This window comes from Aristolochia californica, unplaced genomic scaffold, assembly GCF_029961685.1.
Source record: "Aristolochia californica isolate CCGP_79_NKW_82.1479 unplaced genomic scaffold, dmAriCali1.0.hap1 SCAF_4, whole genome shotgun sequence".
NCBI classification, from domain to species: domain Eukaryota; kingdom Viridiplantae; phylum Streptophyta; class Magnoliopsida; order Piperales; family Aristolochiaceae; genus Aristolochia; species Aristolochia californica.
In genome coordinates, this window is record NW_027182103.1 from 44,867,517 (window position 1) to 44,883,021 (window position 15,505).

The following is a 15,505-nucleotide window of genomic DNA, read 5'->3' on the forward strand; positions in this document are numbered from 1 at the left end:
TAAAAAAATAAAATTAGTGTATTAATGAAAAATTATTCTTGCCCATTTAAATCCTTTCATTATCAATTTAAAAAAATAATTATTAATCAATATGACCGGCATGCATTAACGTATCGTTTTAAACAGTTGCAGCAACTGTTCACTCATCGCAATTCGCAGCGTTTTTGTAGCAATAATCCTATTATCTGTCTTTGTTAGTCAGTTTGCAGTTCATTACTTCATTTTGTGCGAAACCGCAGAAAGGTATCCAAATTCGAATCGCTCTTAACTCTGTCCTCGTCGAGGTTTACCGATTACTTCACTCAGCATGTTTTCCAAGTTCACGCATCCGTCCGGTATCTGTCTATTTCAGCTGCGACAAACTGCACCGACGTGTCCACTCTGCACACTCTAGATAACTGTCCTGAATTTGGGCTCAGAGCAGCTTCAAGATCTTGGCTGGTGCGGATTCTTGTGGACCTCCCAATCGTAGCTACTGGTGTGCAAACAAGACGATGATTTTTTGGACTTTTAATCCGTGTACATCGACGAGCTGTGTAGGTCATCGTCTAGATCTAGGACGATCGGAAGCCAGCAGAAATAGAACTCTTTGTTTGAATGAATCATTCTCAACTTTCGTCTCATCATGGCCCGCCCAATTGTTCGCAGCATTCGGTCGTAATCGTCCATGATTCTCTAGTAGAAGGAGCAGTCTGACTGTCATGGCCATGAGATTAAGATCATGTCGTGTACCATGGTCATTCGGATAAATCTCTCCAATCCGATCTTCGATCGATATGCGATCCAGTGAGGACTGTGGTGTGCAGACCGACTCTCGCTCTCTCCTTCACATCTGTAACCCGAGCTCCCACAGATCCACTCGCTTCGACACTACTCCGGCAAACAGTCGCCACGATCGAATGTGCATAACGGATTCCCACCAAACGAGCGTCCTCTATCTTCCGGCGACTCTCCTCTCACCGTCAGATCCATGGCCCGGCCCTTGCTGATTTAATTATTATAATCGCTTAAATAATTAGTTAATGAGGTTATTAATGGAGCCCGAAACGGCCGAAACACAACTACACTCATCCATCAAGCTATATTTGGACCTGGTTGTGAGTCAGCCAGAGCAGCGAGTTCGATTTTCGGGTTGGGTTCTCTCCTTTAGGGCACTTTATTTCAAAATTGAAAAGCACATTAGCCGATAAAATCATAACACTTTTAATTGCTATTACCTGCAAAAAACACAAACTAGAGAGGAGTTGCCTTATCAGTGGAAGTGGATTCATTTCCTATCCTGAAAAGTCTATAATATATATTTAGCGGAAAGAGAAACTGAAAGAGAGCGAAAGAGGGCTTTTTGTAGCACAAGTTTGATGAGATATCTTCTTCTCAGTGTCAACACTATCGAAGAAGCAAGGAAGCGGGCTAGAGATTAGGTGGAGGAAGCTGAACAAGGAGGGGGAACGGCGGTTTTTGTCTTTTCAAGTGGGTCTAGAAGGAGAAGACGGAGAGCATGAGTAACTTACGGAGCAGCAGCAGGGTGAGGGCCAATGGTACCCCGCCGATTCCAGCGGCATTCAAGAAGATGGTAGATAGCTTGAAAGAAATTGTAAATTGTCCGGACCATGAGATCTACGCCATGCTTAAAGAATGCAACATGGACCCTAACGATACTGTCAGTAGACTCCTCTCTCAAGGTGTGTAGTGACTCATGTTTGTTGTTTTTCCTTTCTCTTCTTTTTTGGGATTTAGTTTTTCTGCTCCCGATCTTCTCTCTGGTTGCTCTAAATGTTGCTACCTTTTTTTTTTGTTTTCTCCAGATTTTCGTTTAATTTCTGGGAACCTTGGATGACTGTTGAAATGAGTGTTTTTTATTCATCGCCTTCGCTTGCTAGTTGGTTGTTCGTTATTTGGGCGTGGTTGAAAAAGTTCGGTTCTCTTTAGCGGTTCCTTTGGTTATTGGTTGAAAAAAATCCACTCTACCTTTGCTCCGTATGGGTGGGATTTTTTATAAAGAAACATTCTTTTCTTTCGTTTATGAAGTTTTAGTTTTTTTCGTGGTCTTCATCTTGTCCAGTCTTTTTTTTTTTTTTTGTATCTTTTGTCTTAGTGCCCGTTGTCAAGTTATTTCTGATTTTCACGAGTCAGATCTGTACAGTTGGGAGAACTTCAAGTGCGATGGAAATTCTTTTCGTTCTAACGATGTTTGTAATTTTGCTAGTGTGGGGAAATTGGCACACGCCCACCGATTCTATGTAATCGTACTGTTCCAGCAAAAAATTTACACACTTTTTAGTAAACTGGCTAGCTTTTCTTTCTAATCCGATTCATCACTCTTATTAGTATATCTTTCCTTTCTGTTTGATCTTTATGTTAGCGCCAACTTTTGGTCATTGTTGGTAAAAGTGTTCTTTGCAGTCCATAAGACCATCTCTGCTGAGTAGACAGATTTTAACACGTTATCCTTTTCTCACTGTGTCAGTCATGCTCCTTTTTTTGTTTTTCTTGTACTTGTATGCTATCTTATTTTCATTGATTCAAATGAAAGATTGACACTTTCCGTAGCAGCAGACTAGTTCTATTAAATTTGTTTCCTCATTCCGTTGTCTGCCTGTAGACCCTTTCCATGAGGTGAAGAGCAAGCGGGAAAAGAAAAAAGAGGTAAGTGCTTTTCTTAATGTTTATGTTTTCTGAAATTGTAAGTGCTGATTAAAACAAAGCATCCTTTATGTTATTCCTGGTAGATTTTTTATGTTTCCAGAATTCAAAAAGCTGATTAGCCAAACTTGAGAGACATTCTTATTTCTTACTTTACTACTTAGCCAGTATATTGTTTTCCAAATTCTTATGTTCAACTATAATTCTATTATTGGTTCAGAACAAAGATAGCTCAGAGGTCAAGTCTCGAGTAGTTAGTAGCTCATCAAATCGTGGAGGAAGAAGTGGTGCTGATCGCAATTCTGGACGTAGTGGTGCCACCCATTTTGCCTCCAATGCTATGTGCATGGGCTACTGTCTCATGTTCCTGAATTTGAATTTCTTTGGTTATGCTTGTATTAAGCTTTCCTGTGATTGTATACTTTTTCAGATTCTGGAGGTTTGCGTAATAGAAGTGCATTCAAGAAAGAAAATGGAGGGGTATTTCACAGTTCTGCACCAACTGCCTCTGCTGTAGCTGGGAGTGCTGCTGCAAACAGAAGACCTATTTCCATTAGGTTTGTCCCCTGTCAAGTTTGCATTGGAGATAGTAACTTCCATTAGATGTTTACAGTTATGGTTGTAATTCCACTATCAAAATTTCTTTCACTGTCAAGGTTTTGTTTTGTTTTATGACAATCAAATTGTTACTTAGCTCCATTTAAATGGTATTAAAAGTATATGTTACAACTAAACCTACTTCCAACTTATACATGGTGCTTATTTGGCTATGTGATTCTCCTGGTTTTATGTGACAATGCTATTTTTATTAACTGTTAGTTTGGTCATCAAACCCTTGTCTTAACTTAGTTATTGATGGGTACATATAAATAGAATATATTATTAAATTTTATTAGAGAGAATTCCTGATTGGAGGCTTTAATCTCTTGAAGCAAAAATTGGGGAACTACAGTTCCCATGCAGTCCTGTTTCTACCTCTCTGCTTTTTACGGTCTTCTTGTCTATTCATCAAGATTGCAGGCATAGTCAATGTCATTCTCCTCCCAGTAGAATTCCATGGTACCTTGACTTTTTCCATGTAATGGTGGTAAATCCTTCCTTCATACATCCAATGGTAGAACATCCTTCCTATACATTAATATGTCATTTCTACATAAATTTGTGGAATTATAATCACACTGTTTCACATTTATCTAGCAAGTGGCAGTGCAGGCATGTATATCATGTCAAAACAGATCCTTTTCTTTTTGCACTCCAGGCCCTTTAGATAGTCCTATTATAAAAGGATTGTCCCTTTATTTGTTTAGGTTTCATTTTGGAAAAAAGAATACTATGATCCATCACTGCCAAAGGATCACTTAAACAATTTTCACTGTGTCTATGAACATAAGCTCTTCTTTCATATTTATCATTCCTTACCTTAAAATACGGATCCACTTCTTGGAAAAAATCAGTCTCTTGAGATTTCTCTAACTGTTAGTGACCCCATGAAAGGGAAGTTTCAAGAGGGCACCTAATTGTTTGAAATGTTATTTTGAAGTCTATAAATTTCATGTCCCTTGGTTGAACCATAATGGTTTACTCTAATTTTGACTCCTTCTCCAGGTAGTATTGTATTAAAAAATGGCAAATCCTTCTCAAAACATTACATAGAATCGGATCCTCGTTATATAAAGCATCCTGGAATGTACCGCTGGAAAGTGATTCAGTAATTAAACAGATAAGATTTGGTTAATGTAGTCTAAATGCTGTGCGTTCTCAATGCTCCAGTCAATTGTTCAACCTCTCTTGTATTTCTGTTTAATTTATAAAATTTTCTGCTTGAAATCCGTCTATGGACTTATTACTAGAAAAAAGAGGCTTCCAAACCATGCCTGTGATTTTATGCCTTTTTGACTGCTCAAAACTTTGTAATGTTCGGTGTTTCCTTGTTTATATGCTATGTAGCTCATTTACTATTTCAAAAAAAAAAAAAAATTGTTGAATTGGTTATGTGCTGTTGTATAGCACAACAGAAAGAAAGAAAATTGCTTTCCATAAGTTATCATTTCCTTTTTGGTTAGCAAAAATTTATGCTGTGATTTTTTTCTTCTAAATTGATGTACTGATGCATGATACCTCATTAACAATTTTCACAGCGATTCCCTTCCCATTGAAAGCACAGGGCTGGTTTTAAGCACAGACATGCCACCTTTGCCCTCTCAACCCTCATCTGGATATCAGCCTGCTTGGATTGCAGTCCCAGGTCAGGTTTCAATGGCTGACATTGTGAAGAGGGGTAAGCCCCAAGGCAAACCTGCCAGCATGCCATTTTCTAACCCACTGCAGCAAAATGTTAACCGTCCTTCAGTCTCTGCACCTCTTCCATTGGAATCATATCCGGATCTTAGTTTATCTCAGCGCCATGCTTCAGAGGTGCCAGATGTTAGTCATGAGCCAGTGGTTGCTGCCACTGGAAAATCAGTTGGAGACCCTTCCAATGTGTCTGCTGCTTATGCAGATCCATCGTCTACATCTGACCTGCTAGAGAATAGTAACTTTGGTCTAAATTCACAATCTAATGAGGTACACAAATCAGATGGAAGTGTCACTGTTGAAAATCTGGCTGGGGTTTCAGCTTCAGAGAGACAAATACAAACAGAAGATTCTTATCATTCCCAGGGACTGAGGTTTGAGGAAGGTAGTCTCCAAGGCTTAATTGTTATTCTCATCCTTTATTATTGGTGCTTGTCTTAAGGTTCAAAATGTTCGAACATATTTAGTCTTGGCTGCATTTTTTAATGCCAGTTTAGCTTCTTGGAGGTAATTTACTGGTAAAATGAATTGTGTTGATTGGCCTCCTCCTCAAATGACCTATAACCATTCTCTTGTATTGAAAATTTGTTCACTGTTCCAGGTAATAGAGGAAGCTCACATATATCCACTTCAGACTATCCTGTGCCCTCTACAGTTGAAGATGCCAGCATAGCAGTATCATCAACCGCTTCAAGCTTGCAGCAATTAAGTTTACAGAATGAAGACATAGGACCATCACCATCAGCTGCAGAGGACAACCCAGCAGTAATTATCCCGAATCATCTTCAAGTCCCATCTGCTGATTTCTCACATCTGAGTTTTGGTAGCTTTGGTTCTGGTGTGAATGTGACATTTTCTGGACCCTTCCCTCCCAAGTCAATGAAGAATGAATTGGAGGAATCGAAGTTGGCTGCTGAAACAACTTCCATTGAACACCAAGATGTCAGGTATGGTTCAAGTTCTCTGTTTCTTGGGATTCTTATATTGTACTAGTGAATTTGTCGTGACCATGTAATATTGGATCTTGACAGAAGTAATGAGTACTATGGAAATGATCATCTGAGATCTGTCTCTAATGAGAATGCTGATAGTCCTTCATCTTCACAACCTGAAATTGTACAACATAATTCTGCCCCTGAACCAGCTCATGGACATCAATATTCTTTCCCTACATCCATGCCTGGATATGGATTTGAAAATGCTGCACAAGCAAATGCTGCAGCTTACTCCTTTGCTCAATCAAATTCCCAGATGCAGAATCTTGCTCCATTTTCCAGTGTAATGGTAATGTAGTATTCTTGCTCTGCAGTGCCTTTTCGTATTTATTTGTCTCATGAGCGCAGAATGGATACATTATCAAATAAGACAATCCTAACATATTGTAACTGCTCTTTTCCTGCATCGGGTAGTACACTCCTTTATTAACTAAATTTGTTTAGCAATTGCATTTATTCATTTTGGAACAAATACTTTACGTTTTTTGATGACATGGAAGGAGTGTTCAAGCTTTTCTCTAAAAAGAACTCAAATCTTCCTTAGCTGGTAATTTCTAGTCTTTTTTTAAGAAAAAAGAAATTTCAACTGAAAAGAAGTAAAGATTGAAGAGAAAAGAGAGTGAAATTGAGAAGAGAGGGAGAGAGGATATTAGAGAACTCAAAAACTGAGTATCATTGGTTGTCGTGCTCGACCCCCTTCTCTATTTAATAAGCATGATTACCACATTTACAAAAATGCCCCTTGTACACTTAAAACGACTTAACTCCTTACATCTGCCAATCTACACATTCAAATTGCATGAAATTCAGTCTATGGATATAACAAAACATGTAAGATGACATGGAAATCTGTAACACCCGCTGAGGAAAAATGACCAAAATACCCCCTCTGTTGATTTTCCAACATCAACAATATTTAGTTTTTTTTTTTTAAAAAGGATGTTTATTTTTGTGCTTGTTTTGGTCTTTCATGCTAGTGAATTTGCATAAATGTGCTATTCCCAAGTTGCTCCTCTCTTTGCAGTCTACGTAGATAATGTCAACACATACTTGATCCGGAACACAAATGGTTTCGATTTGAACTAACTAATACAAATTGATCTGGATTTTTTTTATTTCATAGTCTGTGGTTTTGCTTCTGACTGAGACAAATTTTGAAATTTGTTAAAGACATTTAGAGGCTGTTTTCTCAGAAATATATACAAGTTGTTCTTTAATTTTTCAACTATCTGACTGAGTAGGGTATGCTGGTCTTTCATGTAAAATTAAACTTTCTAAATTCATTCTCTTATCTCATCTTCTTTTTGGAAAATCTTACCCAGTGGCTAATTACTCTTCGGACTTGGTAAAAGTGAAAACTGACTGAGTCCTATTATTTTTCTAATATTAATATTAGAATTCTTTGTTATAATCGAACGATCCTGGTTTCCATGACATATTATATCAGGAAGGACTGATGGACTTAAGTCCAAGGCTGGTGCACCTGTTTTCTTAGTTGAATAACTTAAACCCAATTTCTTCCTATTCATCATTTTCTATCTAATCCTATATCTATATGATTGATGTCTATTTCAGATTTTTTTAATAGAAAATGAATGATAAAATCCAAAGGATTACATTTTTTATAAATATAATGAAGTGGCAATCTTGTAAAGATTAAGGAGCAAAAAAGAAGTTAGATGCCTCCAAACTGCCAGCCTCCTTTCCCTCTTTATCTTTATAATTAATTTGGATGTACCAATTCATTACTAGATCTACATCATTGGATTTGTTTAGCCATGATCAATGTTATCTACTCCAGCAGCCATCCATGTGTATTATTTTGGGGAAAGGGAAGTATATTTCCTTGAGCCATGTTTTATATGATTTAAGCCGTGCTGTATGTTATATACATGCTATCTGATGAGGAATGTGCATTTCTTGTTTAGTGGATGCATTGCATAACCACCACCGTCTGACATAGTACAGAATTACAAGTAAATGTGTTTCAGTTTTCTTTTGAAAAGAAGACCATTAGCCATGTTAACACTCACGACAATTGAGTGACTTATTAGTTGTATAACCACTGAATATCATTTCTTAGTTTGCTTAGACTGTTTAAGCTTCTTGTAGATAAATATTTTTTATTCTTTTCCACTTTGGTACAGTTTTAGTGGAACTATTTTCAAATGTAATTTGTCTTTAAGGCACTATGCCTAAATCCTTGGTTGTTCAGTGATTCTTTTAATATGTCCTGATGTTGTCAAAGTCCTTTATTGGTTATTACATTGTTTGCTTTTTGTTATTGGTGAGAGCTGTAATATTCTGACTACACCTCATGATGTTCAGCAACCTTATACGAATGCTCTACCAAGTAACCTATTGGCTTCAACAGTACAGCCAGCACGAGAATCTGATCTTCCGTACTCACCATTCCTTGCAACACAATCAATGCCTACAAAATACAGCACTTCCATGTCTTCCATTAGTGGCCCCACATTGTCCATGCCAGAGGTAAGCAGCTGAGTGACATGGGATATAGTTGACTGTTACACACATGCAACCATGGTGGAAGTCTCATCTTTTAAATTTGGTTATTTTTCTCACATTGTTGCTACACGTACAGGGTGTAAAGCCAAGCATTTTCTCCTCACCTCAGCCAACCCCTCAGTCATTGCCCAGCACTAATATTGCCACAGGCCCTGCGCTTCCTCAACATCTACCTCTTCACCCCTACTCTCAACCCACTCTTCCTTTAGGCCATTTTGCAAACATGATTGGCTACCCATTCCTTCCACAGAGCTACACATATCTACCATATGCTGCAGCTGGTAACAGTGCCTTCCATCAATCTCCCGCAGCAGTACACAGTGCTCCTGGCATCAAGTACTCTGTCCCTCAATATAAAAACAGTGTTTCTGTAAGCAGCCTTCCCCAGTCTGCAGCTATTGCGTCTGGGTATGGGGGAGGTTTTGGAAGTTCTACCAACATCTCTCAGAACTTCAATCTGAACCCTACTTCAAGTCCAGCAAGCACAATTGGGTACGAAGATCTTATAAGCTCCCAATATAAGGACAGCAACCATTATGTACCACTTCAGCAGGTAGTATTAGGTAGCTGATCTACGTTGTTTGATATTATAGCTGCTCATAGAGCTTTTGCTTGAATGTCTAAAGCTGTTTGATTTTTCTGTTTATCAGAATGAGGGATCTGCAATGTGGGTCCCTGGACCTGGTTCAAGAACCATGTCGACTCTTCCTGGTAGCACATTTTACAGCTTTCAAGGGCAGAATCAGCCTAGTGGGTTTAGGCAAGGTCAGCAGCCATCACCTTATGGCACTCTTGGGTATCCAAATTTCTACCATTCCCAGGCTGGGGCTTCACAAGAACATCAGCAGACGCAAAGTGACAGTACCTTGAGCACTTCACAGGGTCCATCTCAGCAGTCCCACCAGATCTGGCAACACAGCTACTAATCTGTTACTGTATCTCTGGGGTTTTTCAGGGTGGAGACAGAATGGAGAGTGGAGCCGGTTAAAAGCATATTTGTTACAGTTTGATCTAGGCATAAAGCGGACAGTTTTGTGTGTGATCAACTGTACATACTGTAAGACGACTTCAGTGGCTTCTGCCCTGTGCCTTATGAGGTTGTATTCTAGTCTTTGGTGTTTTAACAACCCACGTAGCTAATTTTATTTTCTTTCTTAGTGTGAGAAAAACCTGTGCTTGGATTGCTTCTTGTAACAGTGAAATCTAACTCGTCTAACCATAATAGTTCCCCAGTAGTCCCATCAGGGCTCCAAATTCTATTGTGTTAACCTTTTTTTATGCTGTTACTCAAACAGCCTCTAAATTGATCAAATGAAAGGGTGTTTTATTTGGAGTTCCATCCCCCTGTACTCATCTATGATCCTTACCCAATTGCTTAATCGGATGGTATTGTGCTCAAAATTTGCTACTAATGCATCGGCGCTGTTGAGAAAGACAAATAACATGGTCGAAGAGTTTGTTGAGAATTTGGTATTTCAGGGACTATTTAACCATATGATTGAAAGGTTGGTTTTACTTAACCACCTCCTAATACCCAATCATTCTTTTGAGCTTTTCGGCATAATTTAGTACACAAAATTCTCCTACTTAATCCCCCCAGTGAAAACCAAAAGGGAATGCGTGAATGGCAGGTGTGGATCTAGGAGTGCCTTCTGTTGGGTCCGAGTGCCTCGGAGACTGCAACGACAAGGGTGGTCTTGATGGCCGAGCACTGATAGTTCCCAACCTAGTAGCTGTAGCTCCTGCCGGGAGCTCAATTAAGACTCTCAGGCGGCCGCGTGGTAGGCCAGCAGGCTCCAAGAACAAGCCCAAGCCACCGATCATCATCACCCGTGACAGTGCCAACGCCCTGCGAGCTCATGCCATGGAAATCAGCTCTGGCTGCGACGTGGGTGAGAGCATAGCTAACTTTGCTAGGAGGAAACAGCGCGGGGTCTGCATACTCAGCGGGGCTGGCAGTGTGATGAATGTCACACTGCGCCAATCTGCTACTGCTGGTGCCATTGTAACTCTTCATGGACGATACGAAATACTCTCTCTGCTGGGTTCTTTCTTGCCTCCGCCTGCTCCGCCAGGGGCGACGGGCCTCACCGTGTACTTGGCGGGGGCGCAGGGACAAGTAGTGGGAGGAGGTGTTGTTGGTGCTCTCATCGCAGCAGGGCCCGTAGTGATCATGGCTACGTCGTTTGCTAACGCAACCTTCGACCGTCTTCCCATGGAGGAGGAGGAGGAGATCGCTGCCCGGAACCAGCATCACAAGAATCATCACCCACACCATCAGGAACTGTCCAACTTGTTCGCCGTGCCCTCCAGTTTCATTCCCAATGGCGCGTTGCTGCCAGAGCTCTACTGCTGGCCTCCAGGCCGTCAACTTACAAAGAACTAAGTCTGTGACAGCCTGCGCGCTTTCCATAGTATGAGATCTTTTCGTTTTTTTATTTCTTTATGTAATGGCTTTCTCCTGGCTAATTTCTGCTCTGATATTAATATACAACAATGGCGGCAATGAATGGCATTCGAGTCAGATAATCCTAATCCTGTTGAAAGCCAGCGCTCTTTTCCTTTATCTTCCCTATCAAACCTATTTCCCATCCGGTTTGTCTCAACGTAAGATAAAAATACCAGAAATAATAACAAATTAGACCGTTTAGCAGATGGGTGAGATGTTTGTCTCAGTTTTAGATGAGAAAATTTCATTCGAATCATTTTTGTCTTTCAAAAACTTAAACAGAATATAAGTTTTTTCGTCCGATAAAAAACAACCATGGCAAAGGTTTATTGTACTTTGACCTCTCAAAACCATGGTAAAAGTCCATTCAAAACTAACCCAAACCAACTCAAGGTGTAACCGGAGTAACGACATTGCTGCCCTATTGAAATCTGGTAGAGTTATTCAACCTTGCCCCTCCAGCATCATTCAGAAGACACCAAACTCTTTGAATGGGAATAGCATTCTAATGTCAAGTTTTCACCTGGTTGAGTTCTGTAATTCAATTTCATTTTTTTCCAGTTCCTTTCTCCTCTCCTTGATACACTCCATTTTCATATAAATATAATCAAGTAAATTGGTGAACAAGAAGAGGAGATGATAATGCTCTTTTTTTTTTTTTGCTTTTCTGACTTATTATTAGGTGCTGCAGTAAGCAAAAAAAGTAGAAAGGGTTGAAATATTTGCCTGTTGCCAAACAATTGAATTATGAACCTCTTCCAAAACTGCATTTATGTGCTGGGAACTCAATAATCACATAAACAGTGCAAACTTCAATCATCAGTTGTGTTGACTCATGTACCCATGTGAAAACAATCAAAATCAATGTCCATGCATCTATTAGGCAGTTCTGCAACCATGGATCGGACAAACCACTGCCTATCATCCTTTCTTTTGTTGCTGACACACAGACAAATGTCTAGAAACCTCACTCCAAGCTGCATAACATGGTTTAGGTAAATACTTGCACAAATTACTTATAGCTACAAACATGAAAATTTTACCTGGCATGCGTTGGAAATCTGGTTCCACCCCATTTCCATTGATGTCCATATGATTTGGTGTGACATACTTTCCGACAGTGACAACCACTCCAGAGCCATCACGAAGTTCAAAAACAGATTGTATCAAGCCCTACAGGGGTTAAATTTATTGTAAATTTTGATTTGTCAATGTAGAACCTACAAGACTAAAATGGAGACAAAAGAAAGCATATGACACAGAGAACTTGTTTGTATACAAACCTTACCAAAAGTCCGCTCACCCACGAGAACAGCTCTGCAGTTATCATGAAGGGCAGTGGCTACCTGAACTGATAGAAATTTGTAAAAAAAATGATTGAATATTAAAAAGAAAATAAATCAACAAGCAGGATGACAGAAAGGTTCTCACAATCTCACTGGCACTTGCAGTTCTACTGTTAACAAGTACCTGTACAGCAAGTAAAGATAACAGTTATAAGAGCAAGAAAATTCCTCAAAATGAAAATTCCCAAGCACTTAGACATTGGAGACACCATATTTTCATTGATCAAGGTATAACACAGAAGGGTGCTCCTCCAACCAAGCAGTCACATAAAATTCAATCAGAATGATAAAAATCAAGTTGTCTTTCTTTTTAATATCATAGAGATAGACATACAATGACAGGAGCAGTCATCAATGGTGCAGTTTCTGCAATGATAGTATTTTGAAATTGAGGATCCCTGCCAACCGTATAAATTACCTGTATGAAAGGAAATAGCATGTTGAAATCTCTCCCAGAAGCAACTTACGTAATGAAAACACTCATAAGCAGATGCAAGAATATGGGAAAAGACTGCACTCTATTTTTAGTGAAAAATATCAAACCATTGGAGGGTGCTTCATTAATGTTAAAAAAGAAGGATAAAACAAAGCAGGTGTAGGGACAGAATTGTATACCGTCTCCCCTTCATTTAAAAAGAGCTTAGCAACCTCAATACCAGCCTACAAGATGAGCCAAATCAGACTCTAAATCCATTAACAGAATATTTAAATTGAACCCAAAAGAAGGCTATACACAAGTGGGACACTGAAATATTCAACAGACTTGCACTAGCCCACCAAGATTATCTCTGAGGTCCAAGACAAAATATGAGGCACCAGAATTCTGCAGTTGCTTCATTGCTGCAAAGGAAAAAAGGATAAACTTTAAGATGAAGTGTTTTTCAAGGCTCACTTTGAGAAAGAACATTTCTCTAACAGATAATCTAGGTAATAAGCTTCATGTGTGAGTGTGTCATTTGCTTATATATGTACATGGCTGACATTAAACACTCTCTCACCAACATGTTACCCAATTATAAAGCTAGTATAATAAGCCTTGAAGCCACACAGAGAACTAGAAGTGAAAATAATTAGGATAATTTGTTCATAATAGCCCAAAAGACGCATAAAGCCACAATAACACAATTTGTAATAATTTGCTAAAATAATGATTCATAGGAAATATACCAATAATCAAATCTTTTCTTGCAAGTGCATTAAACTCTTTCAGACGTATGTACCCAACTGAAGAAGTTCCATTCTCCAGTGGCTCCAAGCGATAAAACACTGGGGTTCGAGCAATTACTTGCCTCTGGACTTTGAGAGATTCAGTTGGACCACAATTCCCATGTTTAACCTACAAACCGTACTTGATCAGTAAAAGAAGAAAACTTGAAACCTTGATGAAGAAATATCTGCTTGAAGTACCATCACAGTTCCAGTGACCACCTCAATTGTTACGAAGGTTTCCTTGGGGCCTTGCAGAAGAGATGATACTTCAAACGCCGATTTTCCCTTGACATTCACTCCATTGACAGCCAATACTTCATCCCCCTTTAAGTAAACAAAGAGTTCAAACTAAAACTTTTCCAGTGCATTTAAGCAAGATATACCGCCTTGAACACTACTAAGGTAATATACTGCCTTGAACAAATGAAAAAAGCATAGATATCCATCAAAATTCTAGTAGACAGACAAAATCTCACCCATGCTTCGAATCATATCACAAGAAATACCAATGTTTTCAGTTTTGTCACTCCATTTACCACATTTGTCACCAGCTTGAGTAGGCCGAAAAATGTTAAATAAGTGGGTCAATGACAAAACAGGAGAGCGGTTCAACCTTGACATCTAGTGACAAAAAAAGAAGCTTGCCAGAAGGCTATCTATCTTGACTTCAAAAATTGCAAACTCCCAATACTATCTACTGGACAAAATACCACAGGAGCATGCATATGAAAATGTTCTCTCATTTCGGAATTTCATCATCCAGAACCAAGAAGCAAAAATAAAGGCATTACTAGTTGAATCCAATGAAAAGCAGCTTCTATTCAGAACATAAAATTTAACAACATCAAGCAAATGGAGAGTACTTACCTGTCTCACACCAGCGGCATGGGCAGGACCATCTAAAATGATACCTAGCACCTTCACTTTGAAAGCACCGTTCTCTGCAGGGATTTCCTTCAGATTTATCCCAATTCCAGTCACGTCATACCGGGCCATTTTGGAGAACTGTTGCCAACCACAAAGCAATAAATGAAACGAAGTAAAAGAAGAACACTAACTACATAAGGAAAAAGAAACGCACACGCGCGCGCGCTCACACTCACACACACATATATATGATTTTAGCAGTGCCCACGATATTTGCACTAAAATCAGCAATCACCTCATCTGGAGAAAGGAAGCGAGTATATGGGTCGCCCAGACTCGCCAGCATTCTTCGGATGACATCATGAGCTTTTGATCTTGTTTTAATGGTTCTGCCAGTCACATTTTCTCTCATTTCCTGGATTAGAAAACAAGTAAAGGCATGAATTAGATATGAAAAATTTTCAGTACAAGAAGAAGCAGAAAGGTCTCATTTCTGAGGATCAGGGTCTCCTTGCCTGCCATTTATCAGGCGACCAACGATTACGACCAGCATCTAGAAAGGTCTCATTGACGACTTCCCAAGCTTCCTCGACAATTCCTTCATTCGTAATTGACTCGGGAGGAACTTCTTCTTCTACCAACTCCTCTCGGCAAGAATCGGAAGAGGGAGACTGCAGCCGAAGAGATGGATAGTCTACAGCTTTCGAATAGTGAGGAGATGTGAGAAGAAGAAAAGAGAGGGAACCCGCCAGTGCATGGCGAATTATTTTGTTGGGGCAGTTGAATCTGTTTTGGGGAGTATTCTGTTTGCAGGAGACGAGAATTATAGCGGAGAATTTATGGGTTCTTGCAGTGGAGCCGAGTGGAAGAGGAGAGTTGCCGATCAACATCTCCATCTGTAGATTGCTTTGCCGTTTGTGGTTTATAACGAGCTTGCACGCTTGTTCCGATAGAGTACTCCCCTGCCATAATCTCTACGCCTGCCTTGATTCTTGGGTCGATAAATTTCCATGGAAGTCATTGAAAATGGTTAGCTATTCATTGAAAATTAGTAATTTTTTTATTCATGTGACCATGAAATTTGTAGAGATTCAAGGCATTTTTTCTTTCTCTCAAAAATAAAATTATTTATAAAATTGTCACTTAGTCTAAGTTTATTATGACAATGTTAT

The 15,505-nt window shown here is 39.3% G+C and overlaps 3 protein-coding genes across 8 annotated transcripts; 2 read left to right on the forward strand and 1 right to left on the reverse strand.

Moving 5' to 3' along the window:
- Positions 1-1,262: 1,262 nt before the first annotated feature.
- Positions 1,263-9,799, forward strand: LOC137962736 (GBF-interacting protein 1-like). Of its 3 annotated transcripts, none has more exons than XM_068809775.1 (10): positions 1,263-1,682; positions 2,603-2,646; positions 2,864-2,957; positions 3,074-3,200; positions 4,782-5,323; positions 5,540-5,885; positions 5,973-6,222; positions 8,262-8,426; positions 8,539-9,015; positions 9,113-9,799. In XM_068809775.1, the coding sequence occupies exons 1-10, from the start codon at positions 1,499-1,501 to the stop codon at positions 9,386-9,388; spliced, it is 2,505 nt and encodes an 834-aa protein (XP_068665876.1). In that variant the 5' UTR covers positions 1,263-1,498; the 3' UTR covers positions 9,389-9,799. The 3 variants fall into 3 exon arrangements, with proteins under 3 accessions (XP_068665876.1, XP_068665877.1, XP_068665875.1); XM_068809776.1 differs by having other exon boundaries at positions 2,864-2,951; positions 5,970-6,222; XM_068809774.1 differs by having other exon boundaries at positions 1,264-1,682; positions 5,970-6,222.
- A 287-nt stretch (positions 9,800-10,086) lies between these two features.
- LOC137962089 (AT-hook motif nuclear-localized protein 16-like) lies at positions 10,087-10,979 on the forward strand. Its single transcript, XM_068808800.1, has one exon. It carries the CDS (start codon positions 10,087-10,089, stop codon positions 10,846-10,848), a length of 762 nt encoding a protein of 253 aa, XP_068664901.1. The 3' UTR covers positions 10,849-10,979.
- A 669-nt stretch (positions 10,980-11,648) lies between these two features.
- LOC137962087 (carboxyl-terminal-processing peptidase 1, chloroplastic-like) lies at positions 11,649-15,317 on the reverse strand. 4 transcript variants are annotated; one of them, XM_068808797.1, is made up of 12 exons: positions 14,849-15,317; positions 14,629-14,748; positions 14,334-14,471; positions 13,686-13,790; positions 13,425-13,593; positions 13,021-13,097; positions 12,873-12,917; positions 12,592-12,675; positions 12,343-12,381; positions 12,195-12,257; positions 11,955-12,084; positions 11,649-11,888 (listed from the first exon to the last, which is right to left on the reverse strand). In XM_068808797.1, exons 1-12 carry the CDS (start codon positions 15,227-15,229, stop codon positions 11,833-11,835), a joined length of 1,407 nt encoding a protein of 468 aa, XP_068664898.1. In that variant the 5' UTR covers positions 15,230-15,317; the 3' UTR covers positions 11,649-11,832. The 4 variants fall into 4 exon arrangements, with proteins under 4 accessions (XP_068664898.1, XP_068664897.1, XP_068664899.1 ...); XM_068808796.1 differs by having other exon boundaries at positions 13,665-13,790; XM_068808798.1 differs by lacking the exon at positions 11,649-11,888 and having other exon boundaries at positions 11,966-12,084; positions 12,200-12,257; positions 13,665-13,790.
- Positions 15,318-15,505: the final 188 nt, after the last annotated feature.

Coding starts and splice junctions, on each gene's coding strand:
- LOC137962087 (XM_068808796.1), bottom strand. CDS start 15,229: ATGGAGATGTTGATCGGCAACTCTCCTCTTCCACTCGGCTCCACTGCA. Junction 13,791..14,333: donor ATGCCGCTGGTGTGAGACAG/GTAAGTACTCTC, acceptor GTTTACTTAAAG/GGGGATGAAGTATTGGCTGT. Junction 12,085..12,194: donor GTGAGCGGACTTTTGGTAAG/GTTTGTATACAA, acceptor TAACCCCTGTAG/GGCTTGATACAATCTGTTTT.
- LOC137962736 (XM_068809774.1), top strand. CDS start 1,499: ATGAGTAACTTACGGAGCAGCAGCAGGGTGAGGGCCAATGGTACCCCG. Junction 2,647..2,863: donor AGCGGGAAAAGAAAAAAGAG/GTAAGTGCTTTT, acceptor TTATTGGTTCAG/AACAAAGATAGCTCAGAGGT. Junction 2,958..3,073: donor TCGCAATTCTGGACGTAGTG/GTGCCACCCATT, acceptor ATACTTTTTCAG/ATTCTGGAGGTTTGCGTAAT.
- LOC137962089 (XM_068808800.1), top strand. CDS start 10,087: ATGGCAGGTGTGGATCTAGGAGTGCCTTCTGTTGGGTCCGAGTGCCTC.